The 26,085-nt window shown below is 43.3% G+C and overlaps 1 protein-coding gene across 9 annotated transcripts in view; it reads right to left on the reverse strand.

The window, feature by feature from the left end:
• Positions 1 to 26,085, reverse strand: part of NRXN3 (neurexin 3) — a 1,564,511-nt gene that overhangs the window by 948,121 nt on the left and 590,305 nt on the right. For all 9 annotated transcript variants that reach the window (XR_012903352.1, XM_075926779.1, XM_075926774.1 and 6 more), the window contains 2 exons: positions 24,985 to 25,188; positions 16,762 to 16,788 (listed from right to left, as the gene is read on the reverse strand). Coding sequence is in view for 8 of the 9 variants with exons in the window: in XM_075926779.1 (XP_075782894.1) it covers positions 16,762 to 16,788; positions 24,985 to 25,188 (231 nt within the window). In the remaining variant the exon portion in view is untranslated. The remainder of the gene's footprint in view (positions 1 to 16,761; positions 16,789 to 24,984; positions 25,189 to 26,085) is intronic.

Below are 26,085 nucleotides of genomic sequence, written 5' to 3' on the forward strand. Positions count from 1 at the left end.
AAACAAAAAACAGGACTATGTAGCACTTTAAAGTCTAACAAGATGGTTTATTAGTCTTTAAAGTGCTACATAGTCCTGGTTTTTGTTTCAGCTACACCAGACTAACACGGCTACATTTCTATCAGCTATGAAGTAGGGATATGGGCAACTGAGGGCTCTATGCCATCTCATTAGATCAATACAGAGAGAAGAGGGGGTTTGTTTTGAGATGGAGACCACACATCTACAACTATACTGATCCAATGGGTATTTCCTGATCGAGCGGGGGTAGGGGGAAAGAGGGTCAGGGGAGAGTCTGCATCTAGCCCTGCATAGAGCACATCTAATGGATGCAATGATAAAAATACTGGTGACTGCCTATGACCAGTGAATACTAGGACTCCCACTGCCACAGTGGAGAGGATCTGTCAGGAGAAAAAGTGGGAGAGCTCCTGTTGCTCTTGCTCCCACTGAGATTGCAAGTACTTCAGAGCAAGGATTCAGTCTTGATTTGGCTGGCAGAGATCTGTCACTGCATGTCATCCACCACAATTATCAGCAGGCATGAGAATAAGGCATTCATGCATCAAAAGCACAAAGCACAAAAATTACAGTGGGGGAGGTCTAGGTTGGATATTAGGGAAACAAACTATTTCCCTAGGAGGGTGGTGAAGCACTGGAATTGGTTACCTAGGGAAGTTGTAGAGTCTCCATCCCTAGAAGTTTTAAGTTCTAGCTTGACAAAGCCCTGGCTGGGAGGGTTTAATTGGGGTTGGTCCTGCTTTGGACAGGGGGCTGGACTCAATAGCCTCCTGAGGTCTCTTCCAGCCCTATGATTCTATGATTCACACAGCACTAAAGATAAAGGACTAACTCCATTGCTGTTTCTATGTAAGAAAGAGGTTTTATCATCTTTGGGGCCAGCCACTGGAGGGTGATGTGATTACATGAACATTTCGAAGGAGTTATGCAAGTAATTAATGGTAATAATTCTGATCCTGGTGTGAGAAAAAGGTTTAGGCACTTTTTTTACCAATGCCAGTTCATTCAGCCCCCATGTAAATACTCTGAGCAAAATTATGCTCTCTCTTCTATAAGTGTGCAGAGCCTTGACTCAGCAAAGCTTATGTGGTTCTGCTGTGGGAAATAGAACAGGAGGTTGGGACCACATATGGGGAGTCTACAGCCTCTGCCCACCCCATCTCAGGTTCAAGAGGGGATGTCTTCAACACTCCATGGTATAGAGCAATTTGGGGTGTGGGTTAGCCTGCAGAAGCAGGTTATGGACAAGTAGATCAGATCTATCCATCATAATCCCTATGGGGAGCTCCTATTTGAGCCATTGGAGCTGTGGTGGTGACATGGTTCTAGCAGCAGTGCAGAAATACCTCTTCACCACTGGCATTTTAAATGCTTACAATGAGCACAGCTTACAATGAGCACACTGCTGTAGAATGCTTCAGGTATTATGGCATCACCCAATGATTCAAACCCATGACTTCTTTTTGCCCATTACATTGTAGGTGATCAGTAAACCATTAGGAAACAGGCCCTGTGCTTTTTCTTTTTTTTTTTTTTAGTTCTTTGTGATGTGCAAAGATGACTTGAAAGGCTGCTTTCCTTCAGCTTTACAAATTCAGGTGGCATCTACCCTGTATTTCCTGTAAGACTCCATGCAAGACTAGAGAACTAGAAGGTAGAAGAACCAGAATCACAGAAGATTAGTATTGGAAGAGACCTCAGGAGCTTATCTAGTTCCAATCCCCTGCTCAACGCAGGACAAATCCCAACTAAATCATCCAAGCCAGGGCTTTGTCAAGCCTGCCTTTAAAAACTAACAGACTCATAATCTCATGTGTACCATAAAACTGAAACCTGAACCTCTGAGATGGGAATGATTTTTATTCAGGCTGTTTAAAATTCTCATCTGTTATTGTAAACAGTTTTACTCAAACACTTAGGCTATGTCTATACTACGATCCTCTTCCGCTAGAGGAAATGCAAATGGAATGCTCATTTGCATATGTCACACTCATTTGCATTTCCTCCTCAGATCCCTTTTGCACAAGAGGTTTTTGCACAAAAAAGCACTGTGTAGATAAGGAAGAACAGCTCTTGCACAAAAGGGATCAGAGGAGGCAATGCAAATGAGAGTGTGACATATGCAAATAAGCACTCCATTTGCATATCCTCTTGCGGTAGAGGATCATAGTATAGACATAGCCCTAAAGTTAGAAGAAAAAGTTTTTCTGTTAAAGAATCAAAACCCCCATCCCACCAATTAAGAACTGAGAAGGCTTCCAATTTACTCTGAGTCATCCACAGAGATCTACAGGACAAATAAGACTTGTTATTCTGACATAAAAGTAAGCAGAGGAAGGAGAAACACCCTTTCAGCTGTCTTTAGGGTTGCCAGGTGTCCAGTTTTCACCTGGACAGTCTTCTTGCATCTTCTGTCCGGTAAAAAACCCCAAAATACCGGACATGTAAAATGTTTGGTCCCCCCTTCATTTTTTTTTTTTTTGCTTAATCAATTTTTTTCCCCGCCATGTTTGGAATTTTTTATTAAAGTATCTGGCAACCCTAGCTGTCTTTACCAACAAGGAAGAAGAAGGAAAAAAATGTCTTGTGTCTCTGCACTGAATATAGGTTTCTTCACAGATATACATACACAAGTGTGTGTTATGGAGCCATGAGCTTCCAGTGGAGCTACAAAAGACCATTCCTACAATCAAAAACCATTCCAGGAGTCCCCATTTAGAGTGAATTCCCACCATGGAAGGATGGGTGGGTTACGGAACTGTAGTACAACTCCTGTTACATTACATTTCTTATGTGGGCAACAAGCATCCCTCCAGCCTGCCTACTCCTCTTTTAGCCTCGCCGCTTGCCTACACAGACTGCACAGTGGGTGGAAACTCTGCATGGGGGTGAGAGGATACGGTGTCACAGTGGCTTCTTAGCCTCTTTCCACGATACAAGGGGAGCACTGTGTACCTCAGTTGGTACATGACATTCTTCTGTCTTCAGCAGTCATGTTCACTACAACAGTTGCTACAATCTAACCTGTTGACGGGGCGCCTATCACACAGCAACTAAGAACATAACTATCAATCCAAAGTTCCAGTCATTACCATCAGTTACAGAACAAATCACACCAAACACAACCAGTGAATCCAAGAATCTGACAGACAGAAACATAGTGAGCCACATGGCTAACCTACCCTCAAAATCCTAAAAACACAAACAGATGCTAGGAAACGATGAGATGAGGACACAAAGATAAAGGGCCTCATGTGGTTAACAATCGGACCACTGAAACAGACAGAATGTGCAGCTTGATTTGCACGCAGCTAGCACGGACTTATGCAAGAGAGGTTTTAAATTCCAGAGTCCTTGACTGAGTCCTGACTGAATCTAGAGACCCCAGAGCCATTTTTTTATTATATGGAAGCTTTCTTCTAAATTCATGTTATTGCAGTAATGAAAATTTCTAGATCTGAACTTTACCAAAATTCCGGGGCTTTGGATCCAGATCCAGGGTTTTGGTTTGACCTTGTCTCTATATTTGCTGTTTGAGAAAGACCTGTTGTTATTCTGCATCATTTCTATGATTGTAATGCCCTGGAGAGATCCCTTCCAAATTCTTATGCAAGATTATAGAACAGCCAATGAAGGGAGCAGCTTCACAGAATCCATCCTGATTTCACACTGAATCAGCACAGACTGGGACAGGATTTGAGCAGTTTAGTTTGAGCTAGACACATATGTAGTGGTGCATATACAATTAATAACCTTAATAGTATACAAATATAGCTTTTGAGTCTCACAGCCCTAATTTAAAGTGCTGGTGTATTCTGAAAAGTGACTATTTCCTGGCTCACAAGCTTCCAAAAGACCTTGAGGTGTAAACACATAGACCTTGTCTACACAAGTAAACTTTGGAGCCCATAGTCACCCCGATGCAGCTCCATGGAAGTGAAATTAGAAGTCATGATCGTTAAAAATGCATGAGCCCTATCTGTATTATTGCTTCCGCTACCGCGGAACCAGTTTTATTTTAAGAAGAGTAAGGGATCTTTCGGAAAAGGCTTTATTTTCCGAAAGATCCGGGTCTAGACTGGCACTTTTTTCCAGAAAAGCTCCGAGCCGGAAAAAAGCGGCAGCCATTTTTATGCAAATGAAGCGGAGGGGGATTTAAATCCCCGCTTCATTTGCAATTGCGATGTGTCTAATTTGCATCCCTTTTATGGAAAAAGGATGCAGTCTAGACACAGCCCAGGTGATTAGAAGAGGTAGTTGAAGGGACAGAGTGGAAAAAGGAATAGATACCAGGAAAATGTGTTTGGTCAGCCACTGCCACACTTTAATACATGGATTTTAATCCCAGAAAGGTACTTTAACACATGAATTTAAATCCTGGAAAGGTACAGAGAAGACTAAATGGCTTGTTAACACGATATTCAGTTTTACATTTCTGGACTGTCAGCAGTATCTTTATGCAGAACATTCAGGATCACAGCACAAACTTGAATTGCTTGAGCTAAAGTATTAACTGTTAGGCTGTGGTAATAGCGGACTACTATTTCCAACGGGACTGAGCACTTGTCAGGGATGCAATACATACATTACAAGGATGTTTCATAAGTTTCCTTCTCCTACATAACAGTTCCAATGCACCTCAAACCTCCCCTTCTCAAGTTCCAGGCACGTATTGAACTCTTGGCTCTGCTGCTTGGCATTTATATGGCCCTTCTGGCCCTGAATGGTCTCTCCAGCAGCCCCTCTGACTGGTTGTTTCTCTGCAGCCACTCTAGAAACTCTTCCAGTACTCTACTCTGGTCATGAGATCCCCTCCAGCAGGGGGCCTCTGAGCCTCATCCATCCCATTACATGAACCTAATAAGCTTCCTTTGCCAGAGTACCATGTTTTAGGGCACATAACCCGTGGGTTATACAAAGTTTTACAAACCCCCGCCACAAGGTATACATGTCCGCGGGGTATACTTGATTATTTTTACTTGCCTGGGCATGAGCGTGACTCCCCTTCCACAGGCTGGCCAGCTCACCTGCTCTGCACTCTCCTTTCCCCCCTCCCAGAGGAGGGTGAGTTGCGCCTGGCTCTGGGCACGAGTGTGGCTCCCCTCCTGCAGACCGGCCAGCTTGCCTGTGCTGCACTCTCTGTTCCTTCCCGTCCCCCCAGAGGCTGTGGCTGGTATGTGCAATTACCAGGTACCTTAAAGTATCGTATATAACCCATGGGCTATACACGTGCGTGGGTTATCTAAGATTTTTTTTTTTTAAACACACATTTAAGAAAAATCATGAGTTATGCACGGGTGCGGGTTATATACGCAAATTTACGGTTACAACCCTTGTAAATAGTTAAATGATAGATGTGACACTTTTGATATAGTCTTGCATGATTTTCCCATAATGAAGCTAGGGAAATATAGCCTAGATGGAGTTACAATAAGATGAATGCTTAACTGATTGGAAAACCATTCCCGGAGAATAGTTATCAGTTATTCACAGTCAAGGTGGAAGAGCATGTCAAGCAGAGGCCTACGCGGATCAGTTCTGCCAGCAGTTCTGTTCAATATCTTCATCAGTGATTTAGATATAGTCACAGAGGGTATGTCTACACTACCCCGCTAGTTCGAACTAGCGGGGTACTGTAGGCATACCGCACTTGCAAATGAAGCCCGGGATTTGAATTTCCCGGGCTTCATTTGCATAAACGGGGCGCCGCCATTTTTAAAACCCCGCTTGTTCGAACCCCGTGCAGCGCGGCTACATGGGACACAAACTAGGTAGTTCGAACTAGGAAGCCTAGTTCGAACTACCTAGTTTGTGCCCCGTGTAGCCGCCCTGCACGGGGTTCGAACAAGCGGGGTTTTAAAAATGGCGGCTCCCCGCTTATGCAAATGAAGCCCGGGAAATTCAAATCCCGGGCTTCATTTGCAAGTGCGGTATGCCTACATTACCCTCCTAGTTTGAACTAGGAGGGTAGTGTAGACATTCCCAAGAGAGTACACTGATAAAAAGTCTGTGAGCAATATTGAGCTGGGAGGTATTTTAAGTGCTTTGGAGGGTCTGATTAAAATTCAAAATGATCAGGACAAACAGGAGAAATGATCTGAAATAAACAGGAAATTCAGCAAAGATAAATACAAAATACTCCATGGAGGAAGGAACACTCAGTTGCACATGTAGAAAATGGGAAATGGCTACCTAGGAAGGAGTACTGCAGAACGGGACCTGGGAGCCATAGTGGATCGCAAGCAAAATATGAGTCTACAGCGTAACATTGCTCCCCCCTGCCTCCTCTCTCAAAAGCAAACATCATACTGGGATGTATTAGCAGTAGTACTGTAAACAAGGCACAAGAAGTAATACTTCTGCTCTACTCCCTGATTAGGCCTCAATTGGAGTACAGGCAGTCCCCGGGTTACGTACAAGATAGGGACTGTAGGTTTGTTCTTAAGTTGAATCTGTATGTAAGTCGGAACTGGCATCCAGATTCAGCCGCTGCTGAAACTGATCAGTTTCAACAGCGGCTGAATCTGGATGCCAGTTCTGACTTACATACAGATTCAACTTAAGAACCCCAGGCATCCCCAAGTCAGCTGCTGCTGAAACTGATCAGCGGCTGATTCCAGGAAGCCCGGGGCAGGAGCTTCCTGTAGTCAGCCACTGGTCAGTTTCAGCAGCGGCTGACTTGGGGACGCCTGGGGCAGAGCAGCTGGGATGCTGCTGGGTTGGTCCAGTAGTGCCGCCGCTCCTCAGCGCTACTGGACCAACCCAGCAGCACCCAAGCTGCTCTGCCCCAGGCGTCCTGATTCAGCCGCTGCTGAAACTGACCAGCAGTGGCTGAATCAGGACGCCTGGGGCAGAGCAGCTGGGGTGCTGCCCGGTTGGTCCAGTATCGCCCAGAGCGGCGCTACGGGACCAACTGGCAGCGCCCCAGCTGCTGTACCACAGGTGTCCGGAGCAAAGCCGCGGAGCACGGGGGCAGCGGGACAGCCCAGACGCGCCGTGGCTGTCCTGCTGCCCTCGGGCTCTGTGGCTTTGCTCTGCTTTGCTCCCCGTCCCCCTGGTCTGCAGACCAGGGGGATGGGGAGCAAAGTGGCGGAACACGCGGGCAGCGGACAGCCCAGACGCGTCTGGGCTGTCCGCTGCCCGCGTGCTCCGCGGCTTGGCTCTGCTTTGCCCCCTCCGTCCCCCTGGTCTGCAGACCAGGGGGACGGGGGGCAAAGCAGAGCCAAGCCGCGGAGCACGCATCTGGGCTGTCAGCTGACCACGCGCTCCGCGGCTTGGCTCTGCTTTGCTCTGCTTTGCCCCCCCATTCCCCTGGTCTGCAGACCAGGGGGACGGGGGGGCAAAGCAGAGCCAAGCCGCGGAGCGCGCGGTCAGCTGACAGCCCAGACACGTCTGGGCTGTCAGCTGGCCGTGTGCTCCGCGGCTTGGCTCTGCTTTGCCCCCCCCCCCCCCGTCCCCCTGGTCTGCAGACCAGGGGGACGGGGGGGCAAAGCAGAGCCAAGCCACGGAGCACGTGGGCAGCGGACAGCCCTGTCCGCTGCCCGCGTGTTCCGCCGCTTTGCTTCCTCTCCCTGGTCTGCTGGAGACCAGGGAGAGGAAGGGCCCCGTTCGTAACTGCGGATCCGACATAAGTCGGATCCGCGTAACTCGGGGACTGCCTGTATTACGTCCAGTTCTGGAGTACACATTTCATGAAAGATGCAGACAAATTGGAAAAAGTCCAGGGAAGACCCACAAAATCGATTAAAGGTCTAAAAAACATGACCTATGAAGAAAAATTGAAAAGATATGGGTTTGTCTGATCTGGAGAAGAGAAGACTGAGGGTGGACATGACAACAGTTCTTAAGTACATTAAAAGTTGTTACAAAGAAGATGGTAATACATTGTTCTTATTAACTTCTGAAGATAGGATAAGAAGAAATGGTCTTAATTGTAACAATGGAGGTTTAGATTTGACATTAAGAAAAACTTCCCATCAAAGTGATTTAAGCGCTAAAATAAATTACCTAAGGAAGTTGTGAAAACTCTGCCAGCCTAGACCTGTCAGGGGGGGTAAAGATAATACTTAGGCCTATCTTGAGTGCAGGGGACTGTACTAGATGACTTCGTGGTCCTTTCCAGTCCTATGATTCTATGAGTTTGATAGACATTGCTAGCAGCCAAAAGCGGTACTGACCATAGTTCCTCTACACCTCATCTATTTAAAATAATTTAAAATGAGCATCTCCTTAAGAACAGCTGACATACCAGTCAGTAAGATAACACCATGCTAACAGGTTCTTAATAGGCAATTAAATCTGAACCCATGCTTATTCTAAGCGTCTCTTGTGGTAACAGTTAATTAGGATAATAGCATCCCTGTTTTGTTTCATGCTTGCTGATGGCTCTGTTCATTCAGGAGAGAACAGATATTGTAATTTACCCCTCTGAATGGGGGAAATAATTATAAATGTACCAAGTGGTTTGACCCCTATTCACAATCAGGCTTGGGTAAAGTGAAACCTACTGAGAAGAAAAAAGCTATTTTGCCATAATAAAGTGTTCACAGATGACTGTTTAACATCACAGCTACTGGGTGAGTAGCAATTTCACTGGAAAAATGACTCAGGATTTTCTTAAGACTTCTCACTTTCCACATGCAGAATAAAAATATTTTCAGTGTATTGCATTTTCTGCTGGCTAGATAGGAAAATATAATGAACCTTCTCTGCTAACCAAAAATTGCTATAGCAAGTCAACAGGATTACTTGTTTTGTCAGAGGTTTTCCTGAGGACTTTCACAACTGTGCCAGCAAGATCTGAGAAATGTGCCCAAGATAGATCCTGCAGGGGGTGATACTTAAGAAAAGCGATTATTTCTGGGAGGGGGATTTTAGTAGTTGAGATAATACTGGTAAGTAATCTCTGCACATGGTCAGTATCAGTGTAAGCTTCCACTACACAACAACATGCTTCACTCCTGTCTCATAGGGTATGTCTACACTTGCTCCCTAGTTAGAGCTAGGGATGCAAATGTAGACAACCGAAATTGCTAATGAACCAGGGATTTAAATATCCCGCACTTTATTAGCATGATCTCGCCAGCACATTACTCTGCTCAACAGCTGATTCGAGCCAGGAAGTGCGCGCCGGGACGCGTTAGTTCGAACCAAACCCTTTGGTTCGAACTAACGTTATTCCTCATATTTAAATCTCCGCTTCATTAGCAATTTCGGTCGCCTACATTTGCATCCCTAGCCCAAACTAGGAAGCAAGTGTAGACGCACCCATAGAGACTTCTGGAAAGAGGGTGTTTGCTTTGTATGGCCTTGTCAGTATCCACTCTGGCACTTCGAGTGCAGAAGGTGGAAGCCCGGAAGAGACCTTAAAATAGCTTGCCTCTATAGCCTTCTGCTTTAAAACTCCTCAAGGTCACAAATTCAGTGACTTTGGGAGGTAGCTGCCGCCACCAAGTGAAACAAAAGAACCCCTTTCTTCTTGAACCCAGGAAGAAAGTACTTGAACTTCTTCCAGAGGGGTACCCCCAAGCTCTTTTACCAAAAGAGAGCTTGGGAAAAAAAGAGAAAGCAAGCTGCACTCTCTGGTAGCTGACCTCTCAGTCTTAGGCATACATATACACACAGGGTATGTCTACACTACAGAGTTAGTTCGAACTAACGGATGTTAGTTCGAACTAACTTTAATAGGCGCTACACTAGCGCTCCGCTAGTTCGAACTAGGTAAACCTCATTTTACGAGGATTAAGCCTAGTTCGAACTAGCTAGTTCGAATTAAGGGCTGTGTAGACCCTTAATTCGAACTAGTGGGAGGCTAAGGCTTCCCAGGTTTCCCTGGTGGCCACTCTGGATTTTTTAGAAGCAGCACTGTCTGTCAGACAGGCTAGCCTTGCAATGCAAAGAACAGGAAGGATGGTGGGCCATGGTGGGAGAGTTACAGTGGAGATCATTATTAGTACAGGCTAGTTGCTTCTCCAAGACAGAGAAGAGGCTCCTGGTCTTGCAGCAGTCTCTTTTCTCTATCATTCCATCTCCTAGGATCCTTTCGCTTCTCTAAATATCATACAGCATCTGTGCCCTTAGAAGCGGCTATTTTGATTTTAACATTGTCAGTAGGTTCTCCCTTCCAATATCTTTATCCACTAATCAGTACATTAGCACTGCTTGCAGACAGCTGGCCTCTCAATCCACCTATATGTATATCAGGACTCCAGAGAGGAAATGAAATGAGAAAAATGGCTATCTGATCATTGTCTGCTGGGCAGAATTTGAAGCTGTCCAAAAGGAACTGATAGCTTCATTATGACTGTGGAATAGTAGGGACATAGACTTTTTAGAGCCCCAATGTATTGCCCTCAGAATCTGATGGAATGTAAATGCCTTCTCAGGTAATGCAAGTGATCACAGCTGGTATGAGAGAAAGGCTGGTATGAGAATATATATGAATAATGTGGCCAGCGAACTGAAAAGTTTAGAAGTCTCTTCCAGCAACTCCACTTCCCCTCAGTAAGACTGACTGAAATTCTGCAATCATCGCCATGTAAACACGTCGCCTCACTTTTCCTTGAAGAACATAGTAAGGCAAAGACCAAACCCAGTAAAAGATGGATAAGGCAAAACAAAGCCAGCCAATGATCTGGTAATACTCATATCTGAGGCGCATAGATCCAAAGTTATCTGACCATAGAATCTGCTCTCACTTCTCCCAGCTTTCTCCAATGTACTTCAGACTTCATCCACAGCATCTTCCAGACTGGTTTTTCATATGCAGAGGCATATGATCAGGGGAGGACCTGGACAATAGCAAAAAAGCAAATGTAGTGCCCATCTTTTTAAAGGGGAAGGAGGAGAATCTGGGGAAATACAGACCTGTCAGCCTCACCTTAGTCCCTAGAAAAATCATGGAGCAGGGCCAAGATGACAGAACAAGAAGCAATGGTCTCAAGTTGCAGTGTGGGAGGTCTCTGTAGGATATTTTTTTAAAAATCCACTAGGAGGTTGGTGAAGCATTGGAATGAGTTATCTAGAGAGGAGGTAGAATCTTCGTCCTTAAAGGTTTTTAAGGCCAAGCTTAACAAAGCCTTGGCTAAGATAATTTAATTGGGGATAGTTCTTGCTTTGAGTAGGGGGCTGAAATGGATGACCTCCTGATATCTCTTCCAACCCTAATATTCTATGTGTCTATGATTCAGAAAAACAGAGAGTTAATAAAATAGGGGAGATGACAAGTGTGCTGTGCAGACTGCCAGATATGTTTCCAAAGAGTGATGAATATCAAATTGTCAAAAGGACACATTCCATGTAGGCTCCAACACTATAATGCAGTATATGAAAAGATTCTGACGGTCTTATACTCTAAACAGAAACTAAAAAACCCTTTAAAACCAAGTGACTTCTGAAAATTCATTGAATTTTTTTTACTCAGCTCTTTAATGAGAGACTGGGATTGTAATCTTTCTAACGAGGGGTACAATACACCTGATGGGTGATCAACCAGACTATTTACCAAGAGTCTGGGCTAACAGGAGTTTGGTAAATTAGTGTCATACTGGATTGTTTTATATCAGATATAAGGCCTCCAGAATGTGAAAGGACATGGCAAAAATGCATTCCAATGTCTCTGTTTTTTCTGACTTTACATACCAATCCTTTTGTCCTTTATTGTTTAGTATTAACTCCTTCCCACCCCCCTGTCAGGGATGAAACAGTGAACTATGATCCTAAAATGAATACATTATCCCACAACAGCACTTCTGTCTCCTCAGTCCTCGCTGTTTTGGGGTAATTAAGGTCACTGTTAAAAGCCTCTATTTGTTAGAGTTTTTCATCCAGTAATATAAACCACTAAGGCCTGCTTACCAGTCACTCAGGATTAAGAACTGCTCAAAGCACTGTGATCTTCTCCAGAATTTATTGCCAAGGGCAGCTTTCAGCATGGCGACAAGTGCTTGGTGCTGATTAGTGCCTATGTAAGCCACACACCTTCTGGGTGTGGTTCACTGTCCCATCTAGTAGCACTTTCGACCGCGTACAGAGAGAGAGCCAGGTTGCTTTTAGTTCAAGCAGTAGAGGCTTATGCACTAAGCTTCATAGGTCCCAGGTTCAGTACTGCCTATCAGCATTACACCTGTTCTATTTTTAATCATGCAATGTCTTATTAGAAAATTAGCAGCCTTAGTCGTGCTGCTCCCTCTCAAAATTAAATATAGGCATAAATGTTCTTTTATTTCCCCACATATTATGGCCTGTTTTCCCCACTGTTAATGTCAGTTGTCTGTCCATGAATGTGCAGGGTTGACAGAACTAAAAACCCTCCACATATTCACAGAAAGAGATACAGCTCAGATGGTGGCAGATCTTCTTAAACACAGCACCAGCTGCCTTACTCCTGTTCTGGAAGGCCCCAGAGAAGAGTCCATTCTCCAAAGGCCACACAAACCTGGTCCTCTCTGTTGAAACTGTCAGCTGTGAGTTTTATCACAGATAACTGCTTTTTTCTGGACTGAGAGCAATACATCACCTGATGCAGGCCACCAATGGCAATGGATTTCAGTCACTACACATCTGGTCTGGATTCAAATTAGCAAGTCAGGGGCAATCTGCCACAGAGGAATCTTTCATTTAAACCTGGAATGCTACCAGATCATAGAATCATAGAATTATAGGACTGGAAGGGACCTCGAGAGGTCATCGAGTCCAGCCCCCCGCCCTCAAGGCAGGACCAAGCTCCGTCTACACCATCCCTGACAGATGTCTATCTAACCTGTTCTTAAATATCTCCAGAGAGGGAGATTCCACCACCTCCCTTGGCAATTTATTCCAATATTTGACCACCCTGACAGTTAGGAATTTTTTCCTAATGTCCAATCTAAACCTCCCCTGCTGCACTTTAAGCCCACTACTCCTTGTCCTGTCCTCAGAAACCAAGAGGAACAAATTTTCTCCTTCCTCCTTGTGACACCCTTTTAGATATCATGGCAGAGAGAATCCCTTTTTAACCTGACCTCTGAAGGAGGCGCCATCCAAAAATGCTGCTTCCTTCCTGTCTGCCTTCCCACACTGCAATTGCAGCATTGGGCTGAACCTGCATTTGGAAACATGACTTAAACCCCAAAGGTGAGAAGGCTACCAGTTAGCTGTTCAAACACTAAAACCTCCTAAGAGTAGCTGCAATGTTACAGTACAACATACTAATGACTTGTCATTATTTCTCAGGCTGTTAGCATTCATTTCCTCCCGGATTACATTAAATTGGCATTAGCAGATACTAACATCACAAATATGATGGGAACATTGAATCATATCACCTCATTTTGCATATAATATTTTCTTGTTAGAGCATTATTAAGCTTTTATTAAAATGACAGCAGATTCCCTATGAAAACAGAAAAAGGCTTGTGGTGTTACAATGTTTTGATTAGATTTGGGTTAACATGGTTGCATATTTGTTTATGAGAGAAAAGCTTTTAACATCTCTCTGAGATTCATGTATCACAGGCTCCTGCTTTGTGTTGCTGTATCAGTGCTTAGCAAAATAAATGTTGACATGGAAAATGGAATTTAACAGGATACTAAATACAATGCAATCTGCAGCTGGAAAAGGAAAGTTGGCCTCGTGTCATACCTACCTACCACGGTCAGAGGTAGCTCCACAATTAATTGGACTATAACAAGGAATCAACTGTGAGATCACAGGATCTCCTAGTAGCAACTGTGCTATGAGATCTCTTTCTCCCCTCTGTTCCTGCTACTTGAAATGGGGATAAAAGTAGACTCATGAGCTGTTGAAGCTTCAAGACCCACACAGATAATGGACCCTTGAGAAATAACGTGGTTTGCACATTCTAGTGAGAAGTGAAGACCTCAATATGAAATGCTGAATGAGAACCCAGCAGTGGTCCTTGGACCAAAGACCACTACGGTCTCTAAATTATTGCCTCACATATTGGCAGCACCCAACTACTTGCCTATGGTCAGACACAATATGGGAAGGTAGAAGGGATGTAAATGAGGCTAGGAAATAGGAAGTAAAAATAACCTAGAAATGCCACTAACACAAGACACTTTTGCCTCCTCTATTCCAAAAGCTACTATATTGGAAATATATGCAGTGCCATCCCCGAGACTTCAGCTTGCCTACGCATGGAATATAAGTAGGAATGAGAGATGGTCACTGACAAAGATGCGTAACTCAAGAGCACACTAGAAAGGTAAAGAAAAGTGGATAGCATGATATAACAGATGAGGAACATTATGAAGATAGGAAAGCCCTTATAAGTATATTTGTCGTGTTAGGAGGATATAGGAGAATATGGACAAAAGAGACTGTTCCCATTGGGAAATTTCTGTGTTTTTATGGTCAAAGTTTGGTCTCCATTCATTTTTTTAAAGTTTATGTTTGTAACAGTAGAGACATTTGACAGGCATGAATCTCTCCTTCAAAGCCAGACAGCAGAATTGTTCCATCTGTTAGGTCTCTGCTGTGAAATCACTCTATGCAGCTTCTACCTCTGACCTGAGGGACTGTTTTGGCTCTCACTTCCATTGGTATAACTCCAAAGCCTACAGTGGAATTACCCCTGATGTAAAGAGATAAGCATCAGGCCCTTCAGATTTCAGATTTTACCAGTGGGGTTTAGGAGGCACTGTAGGTCTTCCTAAGTGTGAAGTGAGGGTTATTTTTTTAAAATAAAATAGATACATGAAAATAAGACCATGTTTATACATAAAAGATACCAGATCAATCATCCCACTCTACACATCTGAGGTATGAAAGAGGTGGGGAGTAAAGAAAAGTAGGAGATATAAGGTGGTAGAGGGCAGAACATGATATAATCAGGAAATGTGAACAACCCACAAATGCAGCAACATAACAGAAAAACTTCCCCTCCCCCAAACCGTCCTTCATTCAATAGAAAGAGCAATGAGAATCAAAGTCCTTACCTGTCACTGTGTGCTGGAAGCCTTGGAAGCAGCCTGAGCTTCAATGTTGTCTGTAACCATGCCATGTGACCCAGGCCATATTATTTTTACTATTTCATGGGATCTCCCAAGCACAGCTCTGTTTGCTTTTAAAACAAGTCTCTTGTGTTCAGTTAACAATGGTGACTGCATGATCTGAGGCCCCCTCAAGTGTACATGAAGCTTATTTCTTGAGTTCACTCACTCTCACCCTTAACCCCCATTCCTTAGCTAAACACCTCTGCATAAAATACATCTTCCCGCCCTCTGAAATGTTACCCTAAATCAGAGCAGGGATTCAGGCTACATATTCAGAGTATTAATCAAGCTAGGAGACCCACACCTGGAAGATCTAGCGCCAGATGTATAACTCCCCCTGCACAAATAAATCACTAGGCATCTACAAGAATGAGATTTTGCTTTTGCAATTGATATGCAAGTTAACTTAGGCATAGATCAGGTATATGCAGTTTCTCCACTAGTCAGCTCTCTTTGGTTACCTTCCAGAAACTGGGACAGAAAGACAGATAGCCTGAGTCATTCCACCATGCCAGCAAGGGTTTTGAGAGATAGAGAGGAAACAAAAAAGAACCAACCCAACAAAGCAGAAGATCATAACAAATAAATTAGAAAAATCCAAATATTTTAAAAAATAAATATATAAAATAATTGCCAGAAAAAAAACCAGAGTAAAATATGTAAAAGTCTAGACTATTAAAAATTCACAAAAGTGAAATGATTTCAAGAGATGCTGGTGGGGAAATTGACAACTGTTTGATTTCTTTCTTTTCCTTTTCCTACTTTTATTACTATTAAAGGACATTGATTTGCATGGAAACAGAATCTTTGCTTCCTCCTCCGCCTGCTGCTGATTTCACACCTGAGTGCAGAGCCCTTCAAAGGTGACCCTGTAGGAACCATCTGTTCTCAACTAGGGATGGGGCTGAAGAGTATATCAGGTGCTACCTCTGAGACCGGTGCTTAGCAAACACACTAATGAACATGGTACATTAGTGTGAATGGGGGAATAAGTAGTAAGAAGCATGGGAACCCATGGGAAAACCATATTTATTCTAATGTCCTCAGTAGTGTAGGACAGACACCATCAATCTCATTTTGCAGGGACTCAGGGAATATTTTTCTTGGCCTTGTTTTGCACCCCTTGTCAAATTAACCCAAAAGCTTAAAAGGAAACATAAGGCTGATGAACACAGGTTGTTGGCAGGTAAGATTGAACTTGTGACCTTAGTGGCTAAATCCATGTGCCTCTTAAGCATAAGCTAAAAAAAGCCATCTGCCTCTCATCTCAGACTGTTGAGCAGACTTAATGAAGAAACATCAGATTAAGCAGCCACCACTGTGTCTTGAACATGTTTTATTATGGAGTGTTTTTTCTAATAGTGGAGAAATGATACAGTTCCTGTTGTTACCTTTACATGTTCCCTCAGTATCTTTAAAGGCACTTCCCCAAAGACAACTAGCTACTACTGAAACATACTTTCAGCTCATCCCAATTTTCAGCAACACCAGGAAGTAACAGTTCATCTCTTCTTAGGATAAATGTCACACAATGCATTTGCACACACCATCACCACAAATCCTTCCCTGTTCCCCCAGCCCAAATCCCACCCAGCCTTTGATTTTTGTATTTAAAAAATAAACAAACAGGAAAAAAAGAAAAAACTAAGAGAAAGAAAAACAGCTTATAAACTAGCAAAGGAAATAAAGTTAATTTCTTTTTTAATATATAGAGAACAAAATGAAACTTGAGGGAAAACTTACTGGCGTTACAGTTTATCCTGATACAGTCTAGATGGGGAAAAATAAATGAAAGATGAAATTGCATCCTTCAAGGTAACAGCTGCAGACATCCAAAAACAATCAGTCCACCCTTCCGGGGACAGACACACGCAAAGAGATGTGGCCATTTTATATTTATATACAGTTTGTAACAAACTCAAGTGTGAGTATATATGTACAGTATATTCTACTGAAATATCAGATACATATGCGCATATATATATACATACACACACACACATATATATATACACACATCTGTATAGAAAGATATACCTATATACATATATAGCCATATATCGACACAGAAAATTCTTTTCTTTTTAAGGAAATCTATGCATCTACTGCTTCAAACCATGAACTGATATTAATTAAAAGAAAAAACTGACAAATAATTAAGGCACAAAATAAACTTCCCCAAAATACAAGTCATACCCCAATGCCCTCCCTATTTTTTGAAACCCTCTGCAATTTCTCTAAGAGGCTTGGAGTTTAAAGGCAACTTTTACACTGGTTATCTTTTGAATTAATTCACTGTTAATTGCATAAATATACCAACTGACCAACACATTATACCTGTAAAATCAGTCTATCCATATTGGCTGGTGCAATATTTAACCCTTTCCATCTCTTCCTAGGACAGACCCTCTCTCACTCCCCTTAATGTTAGCCCAGATTGTGTTGAAAAAAAATGTGCACAGGTGCATTTGCCACTGCCCATTCAAGTGAAGAAAGGGTTAATATACTCCCCAGTTGTGTCCTATCATAAAATGGCCACTTGCAAACGGCTAACCGCACGAACACCCAGCCCAGATTTCAGCTACTTTTGGGGAGGTTGGGAGTATTTTTTTTAATTGATTGGGGTAGGGTTTGTTTGGATTTTTTTTGGCTCAAAGATATCCAGCTCGGCCAGCTCCTCAGAGCCCAGTCTCATCTTGCTGCCTGAATGAGACACCTGTAACATTCAGGCAGAAGATGAGACAGACAGTGAAGTGGCAGATCTCAGAATCTTTGACAGCCCTGCCTGCTTCACTCAGGGAGTCCACACAAGGGGGAAAAAGAAAAGGAGCACAGAAAGAAAGAGGGGGAAAAAGAAACAAAAGGATAGAGAATACGGTTTGTTCACTCTAATATATAGTAATTGAGCTGGACAGAGAAAACAAGTGTTGTTTGCTGGCATGGACCAGAGAAGTTCTGAGCAACTGCTGTTTCCACTTAACCTACTGGAAATGTCAAGTGCTCAGCCCTTCTCAGGATGAGGCCCCTGGGGAGGCTCTTGCATTTAGGGGTGCCTGCTTTGATCCTTGGGGTTATGAACATTCCTCACTGGAGTGCCTCAATATAAGCATGGAATTAATGCATCACCACAGTGCCAGGCACCTTTGACCACCCTGATCTTCTCTCATAAACCCCAGGCTGAGGATCATAACCTTTCAGTTCTGGCAATCCTGACTAAATATCCTGAAGGAGAGCCTTCATGGTCAACTAACCTCAGCCTTGCCCAGCACAGCTGTTCATTTCTATCATGGGGATATGGCACAGCAGCAGAAGATACACAGAAAGTGAGAGGAGAGAGACTGGAAAGAACACAAGCGCAGGGGAGAGCTAATTTGGCTGCATATCGGGGTGAAATGCTGTTTGTCCAAAGGGTGTAATAAGGACAATCCTTTCAGCAGCAGAAATAAACAGCAACTTTAAAAAATAAATAGGAGAGGAGGAGTGAAGGAAAAGAATAAATTTCTATAAATAAAGAAGGGGTGGACGTGATTAAGGATATACCAATCAGGAGCAGCAATGCCAGAGAGAGTCTGTTCTCAAGCAGAACTTCTCTTGAGAAAATCTGGGGTTGGTTTTGTGCGATTAGGTTTGTCATGTGTCGTCAACCGCAACAGAAAAGTGGGAGCAAACAGCCCTGGAGCAATTGGTACAATCACCATACAGTGGTGGCTATATCCCTTATAGGAGGGGTAAGGGAAGCCCTCTAAAATATATAAGAAACCAGCTGTTCTCTCTAATCAGAGAGACAGAGAGAGAGAGAGATTGATTGAGATTGTGTAAGTAAATGGGAGCTTGAGACCAAGCATAAGTGGTATGGCTAGATCAATACAGGGATTTATTGGGGACAATCAGTATAGAAAAATATGGCAGGGTTCTGACCAACCATAATCAAAGTGGGAAACTAAAAACTCAGTGGGAAATATGGGTGATCTACCTGGAGAATTCTTGCTTCCTTATATAGGGGTTTGAATGTTTCTATGGTATTTTTTTTCAGAGTGAGCTGAGTGGAGGATCAGTGCTTTGGGAAAGAAACAAATACACTCCCTGTATTTGGCTGGTAGGTTTTTTAATGTACAAGAGACCAAGCCATTTAGTAACCTGATAAAATGACCTGGATTATGGGAAGCTAGATTTCCAGACTCTGAGAACACGAGAGCACTGGCTGATCCCTCCTCCCCTTCATACCCAAAAATGAAAATCAGATAGGATACTGTGTTTCAATACCAATGGCAGCCCTTCTGGAGATCTTCTATAGGAAGTGTTTGCACTGGAGGTATTCCATGTCTCTTGATCCATCTGTTTATTTGAATTGATCCTCTGAGAGGTTTCAGATTCATGCATGACTGGATTTTACCATCCCATGATACCAGAGACATGAGCTACTGAAACTGCAGTTGCTTAGTACCTCTCAAAATAAGGCCTGGGCTGTTTCAGGTTGAGCAGCAGAACATAGATGCACCCAAATAGATGCAAAAAATTAGGATAAAGTCTTTATTTCCTGCCCAAAGGCACCATTTTGGCCTTAGCCCAGTGTAGCAGAGAGAATTAAGTCATCAGTGAGTGAACTATTTTCTTCCCATTACACCAAGTTTCAAAGGGATGAAAACGGCTCTTCTTTAAATGAGAACCATATTGTGAAACCAACGCACTCTCAGGTTGCTATGGGGTAGAAGGCACATAGTAAAAGAAATATGGATTATATGCCAGATCCACATAGCCAAAGCAAAAGTAGCCAAGGAGTTTGGCAGCACTTAAAGAAACCTCCTGGGATTCCCCATGTTTGCACTGGTGCAGTAAGGCTTTGGGTAATCCTTGCTGAGGGTTCTCAACACTGTAATTGGGTTTTACTAATGGATTTACTTGATTTCAGTGTGGCTGAATTCCTCACTAAAAGGGGTTTTCTGTTCCTTTGGATTTTAAAGGTGAGCATGTCTAGAGCAGCTGTAGATCTAAGCAGCAACTGTTAGTTTTAGTCTGGCGGGTACTGGTCAAAGCCAAAGTGGCACGTGCATGTGTGTGGGAAGGGGAAAGAGCCAGGGAAGGCCCAGTCCAGAGACCTCCCTTCATTTATTCGTACTGAAAATCGGGAGTTCCTCACCAACAGCTCAGTGGGTAGGATCTCTTAACACTGGATTTTTCTGAGCATGTTACCTGGGCACAGGCCAAGGGGTTCCTCTGCACTCAGAATGGCTTAATGGCTCCAGTGCAATGAGCTAAAGTCAAAGATATGTCGTTTAAAGGAAACACAAGTGAGCACAGACTGAGTGTGGTGTGCAGAAGTTGTGGAAAGGAAGCAAGTACAGAAAACAGGGCAGTGTGAATGAAGGGCTCGGACAGCCAGAAAGAATTTATTACATCCCTGGTTTCATTCCACCAACATTTCTGGAATTACATAAGGGTTTTCATGGCCTTGTTTACTGGCAGGAAATGTTGTCCATATCTGCCTCATTACTCTGGCGTCCTCCACCTACACATTTTGTGAAAGTTTTACTGTTTCAGGTGGCCCCTTCTTCAGTCATATATGGGTGGTGTGCAACAGCCAGGCTCCTCTGGAAACCATGCCTGTTTGTGTTTCTCACTGTCTGTCTTTCTTTGTGAGGTGTGTATCAGTCCTTTGAAGAGCAGGAAAATCCTAAGAATCCCCAGGTTTGTCAGGGATGAGGAGGCACTAGAGTGTGATCAGAGGCTAGGGCTGATGAGCAGGACTAGGAAGTAGATTTGAAAATGAAAACTTCTCACTCGGGACTCTTCTGAGAATGGATATATGAGCGATAACAGGGCCAGCCTTCCCATCTCTACCTAGGGTGTGTCTAAATGACACCCCTCTGCCAACAGAGGAATGTAGATTAGGCACATCACTATAGCAAATGAAGTGGGGATTTGAATATCTCGGACTTCATTTGAATAGAAATGGCTGCTGCTTTTAGCCGACACAGCACTTTGCTGGCAAAAAGCGGCAGTCTAGATGGGGCTCAGTCAACAAGGAAAGCCTTTTCCGACTGATCCCTTATGCCTCATGCAACGAGGTTTACAGGATCAGTCGGAAAAGGCTTTCCTCGTCGACCGATCTCCGTCTAGACTGCTGCTTTTTGCCGGCAAAGTGCCGCATCGGCAAAAAGCCGGTGTAGTTTAGACACACCCTAGTGTCATCATAATTCCTGTATTGAGAGACAGGCAGCTATACAGAAAAGGGAGTGGCATTTCAGCACAGAACCAGGGCTATGAATTCCCCATTCTGGGCATTAGGTGGCAAAGCTGAGCTGCTTCAGTCTCTCGCTTACTAGTTAAGATAGTTAGCCTGCAGAGATTCACTAAGGCATGAGATCTTTATTCATAGTCAGTGAAAAGGATCTTCTGCATGTTAAAGGAGGTGCTTGCTGCTTCCTTCAATACGGTCCAGACCTGGCTCTGGAAGTGCAGCCCAGAGGATCCAGGCACTGTTAGATGGGATGGGGGATGCACAGGACAATTAAGTGGGGGCCTGGTAACTGCTGCTTACTCTGGAGCATTTCCACCAGGAAAGCTGGATACAGTCAAACCAAATAAAAAAAAATCTAACAAGCCAAGATATCTTGGGTACATGTTGGGTGTTAAAGAGAAAGTGTCTCTTTAGTGGCAGAGTCAAAGGAGCTTGGGGGGAGTTTCAAAATAAAGCAGCTGTGTGGGTGGGCAAAGTTCAAGGCTGTGTTTTATTGCAGGCTGTGTGGAAACTGAGTGAAAAATGAAATGTGTGAAAAGGTGTTGGGTGTACTGTGTGGGCGAAGGGGTAACAATGAGAATGTGCCTATTGTGTTTTGTGTATACATGCATTTTGTGAGTAATATGCACACATCTGAAACAGAGAGTTAGGTGTATGAGTGACAAGTCATTCCCTCTGGAAAGGGACCTCATGGCCTTTGAAGTGCTAGAGGACTCTGAATCCATAGTCATGAAGTCAAACACCTCTCCGGGAACAAAGCAAAAATAGCTTGTTTGGAAAGCCCAAAACATCATTGCCACCTCAAGGCCAGAGCTCAGGCCAAGTTGGAAAGGAGTCATGAGTCAAATGAGCTTCATATGTGCTGTAACTCAGAAGGGCTTTATTCCGGTCACCAGTATCCCAAAGTCAAGCATGGGACAGGAGAAGAAAGAAGCTAAATGCTCTAAAATGTAGTTCAAGGGCCACACAATGCAGTGGACAATGGAAGGGAAGAGGAAGAAGGTGGCTGTTCCTAACCGATATGCCATTTGTCACACACTCAGCATGTCTGAAGTAGCAAGAGCTATTTTGGGGCAACACACACTGTATTTCTCTCTCTCTCTCTCCCCCTCCCTCCCTCCTCCTTTCTCAGCTCATTTGTGAGATCTACCACATTTGGGTTGTCACCTTCACACAGCAAACATCCAATATGCTGTGAAATGTGCTAACACAAAGAACATACCACACTAGGTCCCTGGCTGGGAAGGTCTGAAACAGTTCCTCATTCCCTTTACATGAACAGAATTAAAAGGTTCTTGCCTTTCCCCTCCCACCCAAGTCTGCCTTGGAGTAAGCATTCCTGGTTCAGTTTTGGCAAGGAGTGCTGCAGTGGAGAGGGGGATATGCCAGCCCCTGCAGGCTGCTGTGTACACTCTGTTCTCAGGGCTGTTTGCTGTGCGGGCCGCAGGCTTCAGGCCTTTGAAGGGTTGAATACCATCTTTTGATTTACCATGGCAGATGGGGTGTGGGAAGCTTTACAACTTAAATACACAGGGGGGGGAGGGGAGCACAGAAAAAACACTCAAAGTATAACAGAATCCAATTGGAATTAAACAAGAAAAAAAGAACAATTCTTAATAATAGCTTTAAATAACTTAGAAAAAAAGCACAACTAGACTAATGCACCACTCAAAACAGTCTCTGCTGATACATATCTAATGCTCACCAACCAGTTTGGGGATTCAGATATACAACTGGTCAGACCTAAACTCTCTCCTATTTGGAGCTGCAAGCCACTTGTTATGGAAAAGGGGATGTTGGTTGAATCCAGCCATAAAGTCTTGGATTTCTCTTTGACATGACCTATTTTCTCAAAGTTGACAAGACCTCCAAACTGACAACTGAAAGTTGATGGTTTGGGTTCTTGGCACTGCAAAGTTTCCCCGCATCCTAAAGTCTCAGATTTGATCTTTTCCTTTAATGACAGCATAATTGAAATTCTGGGGGGTTCAGAGAAATGGGGATAACGTGGTTCAGAGTTCCAAATAACTGAAATTATGTTTGTGTGGCTCAAATCACTGGGGGAGCAGAGGCTCTCCCCAGCTGCAGCATTAGTATTTTTTTTGGAGCACAGCTTCAATCCCACAAATCTTCAGAGCTTCATCAGGGTTTCTTCACGTACCAGTCCTTTCGCCAAGAACAGTATGCAGTGTAATTTGTAATATGAAGATCTTTGTTAAAACTCTGACAAAATGCCCAGAAAGCATTTTCAGTGATATTTGTTAGGTGGTAGGGCATTTGTTAGATGGTAGGAAATGCTAAACATCTGGCCTGGGTGATCTAATGGTCTCGAGATCTGTAACGAGTTATCATAGCTCATGGAACAAGCAATTGGAAGGAAAAATGTTCTGTTCTTCTTGACAAAAGGGGAAGCCACTATGATGTGAGGGGAAAATCTTTTAAAGCAAGGAGGGGGAGGTTAGCCTAACTTTTTGATTGCATCAAGTTGCCATTCTTACATTTAAAAAAACCCAAAACCTTCATGTAATTTTGTTTCATATTGTTCTGAATTAAAATAACTCAGTTAAGTTTTTTTTTCAATTATGCCTAAGTATCTAAGGCTTACACTATTGAGATAATAAAATCATACTTTTTTGTTACTGTCATCATGTTTTTCATATATATTAGTGCTTTAAATATTTCATTATTTTTTCTATCATTGGACTGGTCAATCGACCAATTATTTTTGGACTGGTAAACTGACCCATCCTACACAGAATGCAATCTCTTTGGTTGTTCCCCTTATCTTTACTACTAATGCCTCTGGCTACCTCTACACTGGCATGATTTTCCGAAAATGCTTTTAACGGAAAAGTTTTCCGTTAAAGCATTTTCGGAAAAGCGCGTCTAGATTGGCCACGGACGCTTTTCCGCAAAAAAGCCCCGATCGCGAAAATGGCGATAGGGGCTTTTTTGCGGAAAACAGTACTGTGCTGTCTACACTGGCCCTTTTGCGCAAAAGTCTTTCGGAAAAAGACTTTTGCCCAAACGGGAGCAGCATAGTATTCCCGGGAAAGCACTGACGATCTTACAAGTTTTTCCGCAAAAGCAGATGATTTTGCGGAAAAACTTGCCAGTCTAGACACAGCCTTAGAGTTAAAAAAAAAAACTTACTAAGCTGTTCAACAGAAAGCATCTTAAAGACTACAGCCTACATTAGAGTTACCTTAGCATGTGAGGCCATTACTGATGAACACAACAATACTTTTTTTAAGGGCTGGGATCCTGAAAAGGTAAATCAGTCAAACCATTAGACCAAGACTAGTTTCTTGAGAGCCTAGGATTCACAGCTCCTATGTCTTCCCTCCATGTCTGTTTGGCTTGCCTCCCTTATCCGGCTTGGACTGTTTTGAGTGGTGAAAAAGAGGCTGAATTAATGAATATGTGATTGATCAAAAGATGGACCAAGTAGCATGTTTTACACAAAGCTAACCAGTTCCAGACCAAGAAAGGAAACTTAAAAACAAAGACTTAAACCACCACTATCCATGACCAAGAATTGACATCAAATCTCCATGCAGAAACTGTCAGAGAATTTCTCTCCGCAGATAGTATCATTATGAAGGTTTAAGCAGCTACATCAGAAGTCAATCATATCCAATCAAACCAACAGAAAAAAAGAAAAATGAAAATGAAAACACTAGTCACAAGCCCAACTAAAAGTGGAAGGGGAAATTTCTCTATGATACCTAGATTGACCATGAGTTTGACACGGCCTCCATCTAGCTCCAGGCGAAGGGTGTCAGCAGAATCCCGTGAAGTGGTGGCCATTAACAGCCCATAGGCACGCTGGGACATGAAGCGGAAAGACACATCTTCTGCCTCTGTGTGCATGACCATAGGCATGATGATCTTCATATACATGCTCCCATCGTAACTCAAGATGGAAGCCTCTGCGGAGAAGAAAAGAAACAAATGACTAACCATGAGAACTATGTAATGGCATGTTTACAGATTGTTTATATAGCACCCACCGCTGAAACTGCATTTCTACCCCACAAGTGGCTGCAACTATTTAACCTGTCCCCGCAATACTACACAACAAGTTAGAGCAAGAAGCAGAAGATATTGCATCCAGTTAAAACTACAATGGAGGGAAGCAGAATGCAGTTATCCCAGCTGGAACATCCCCTCTTCTTGTGAAAAGGGCCATGTGGTCTCTTATGCTTCCTAGTTGACTGGACCTCATTTTTATTATTTTCTAAGAGACTGCTTCTTCTCTGGCAACCCAGTTTCCCCTACCACTGTCCAGGGTCACTAATTTAGGCTTTGTCTACACTGCAGGGTTTTTGCACAAGAAGGTTTTGACGGAAGAGATTGTGCGCAAAAAGGAGTTATTCCTCATAGAAAGACGTATACCTACACCGCAAAAAGCCCTCTGTTCTGCTGTTTTACTGTAAATTTTCTTGCAGAAAAATGTGCCTGAGGTGTGGATGCTCCACGGATTTTTGCGCAAAAGCCCTGTAGTGTAGACATAGCCTTAGATAGTATCTATTGAGTCACCAAAACTCTTCCTGCAGTACATGGGTTTTACTTTGGAGGCAAGGTGATCAAATAGCAAGTATTTTAAGGGATATCACTTATTTGGTAGTGTGTCTGATCAGATAAAGAGTATTTTCCCAACAACCATTTTGTAAGGAATTACAGATTGTGATACAACTGTAAAATTTTTAAACCCATAGGTGATATTTCTTAAATACAATCTTTGCCAGTAATTTTCATACTGCCTTCCTTCAGTTCTTTGAAAGGAACAGCAGGTCATCAGCCTGCTTGAAGATATCCTGCACACC

The sequence above is a fragment of the Pelodiscus sinensis genome, chromosome 4 (assembly GCF_049634645.1).
Source record: "Pelodiscus sinensis isolate JC-2024 chromosome 4, ASM4963464v1, whole genome shotgun sequence".
Lineage (NCBI taxonomy): Eukaryota > Metazoa > Chordata > Testudines > Trionychidae > Pelodiscus > Pelodiscus sinensis.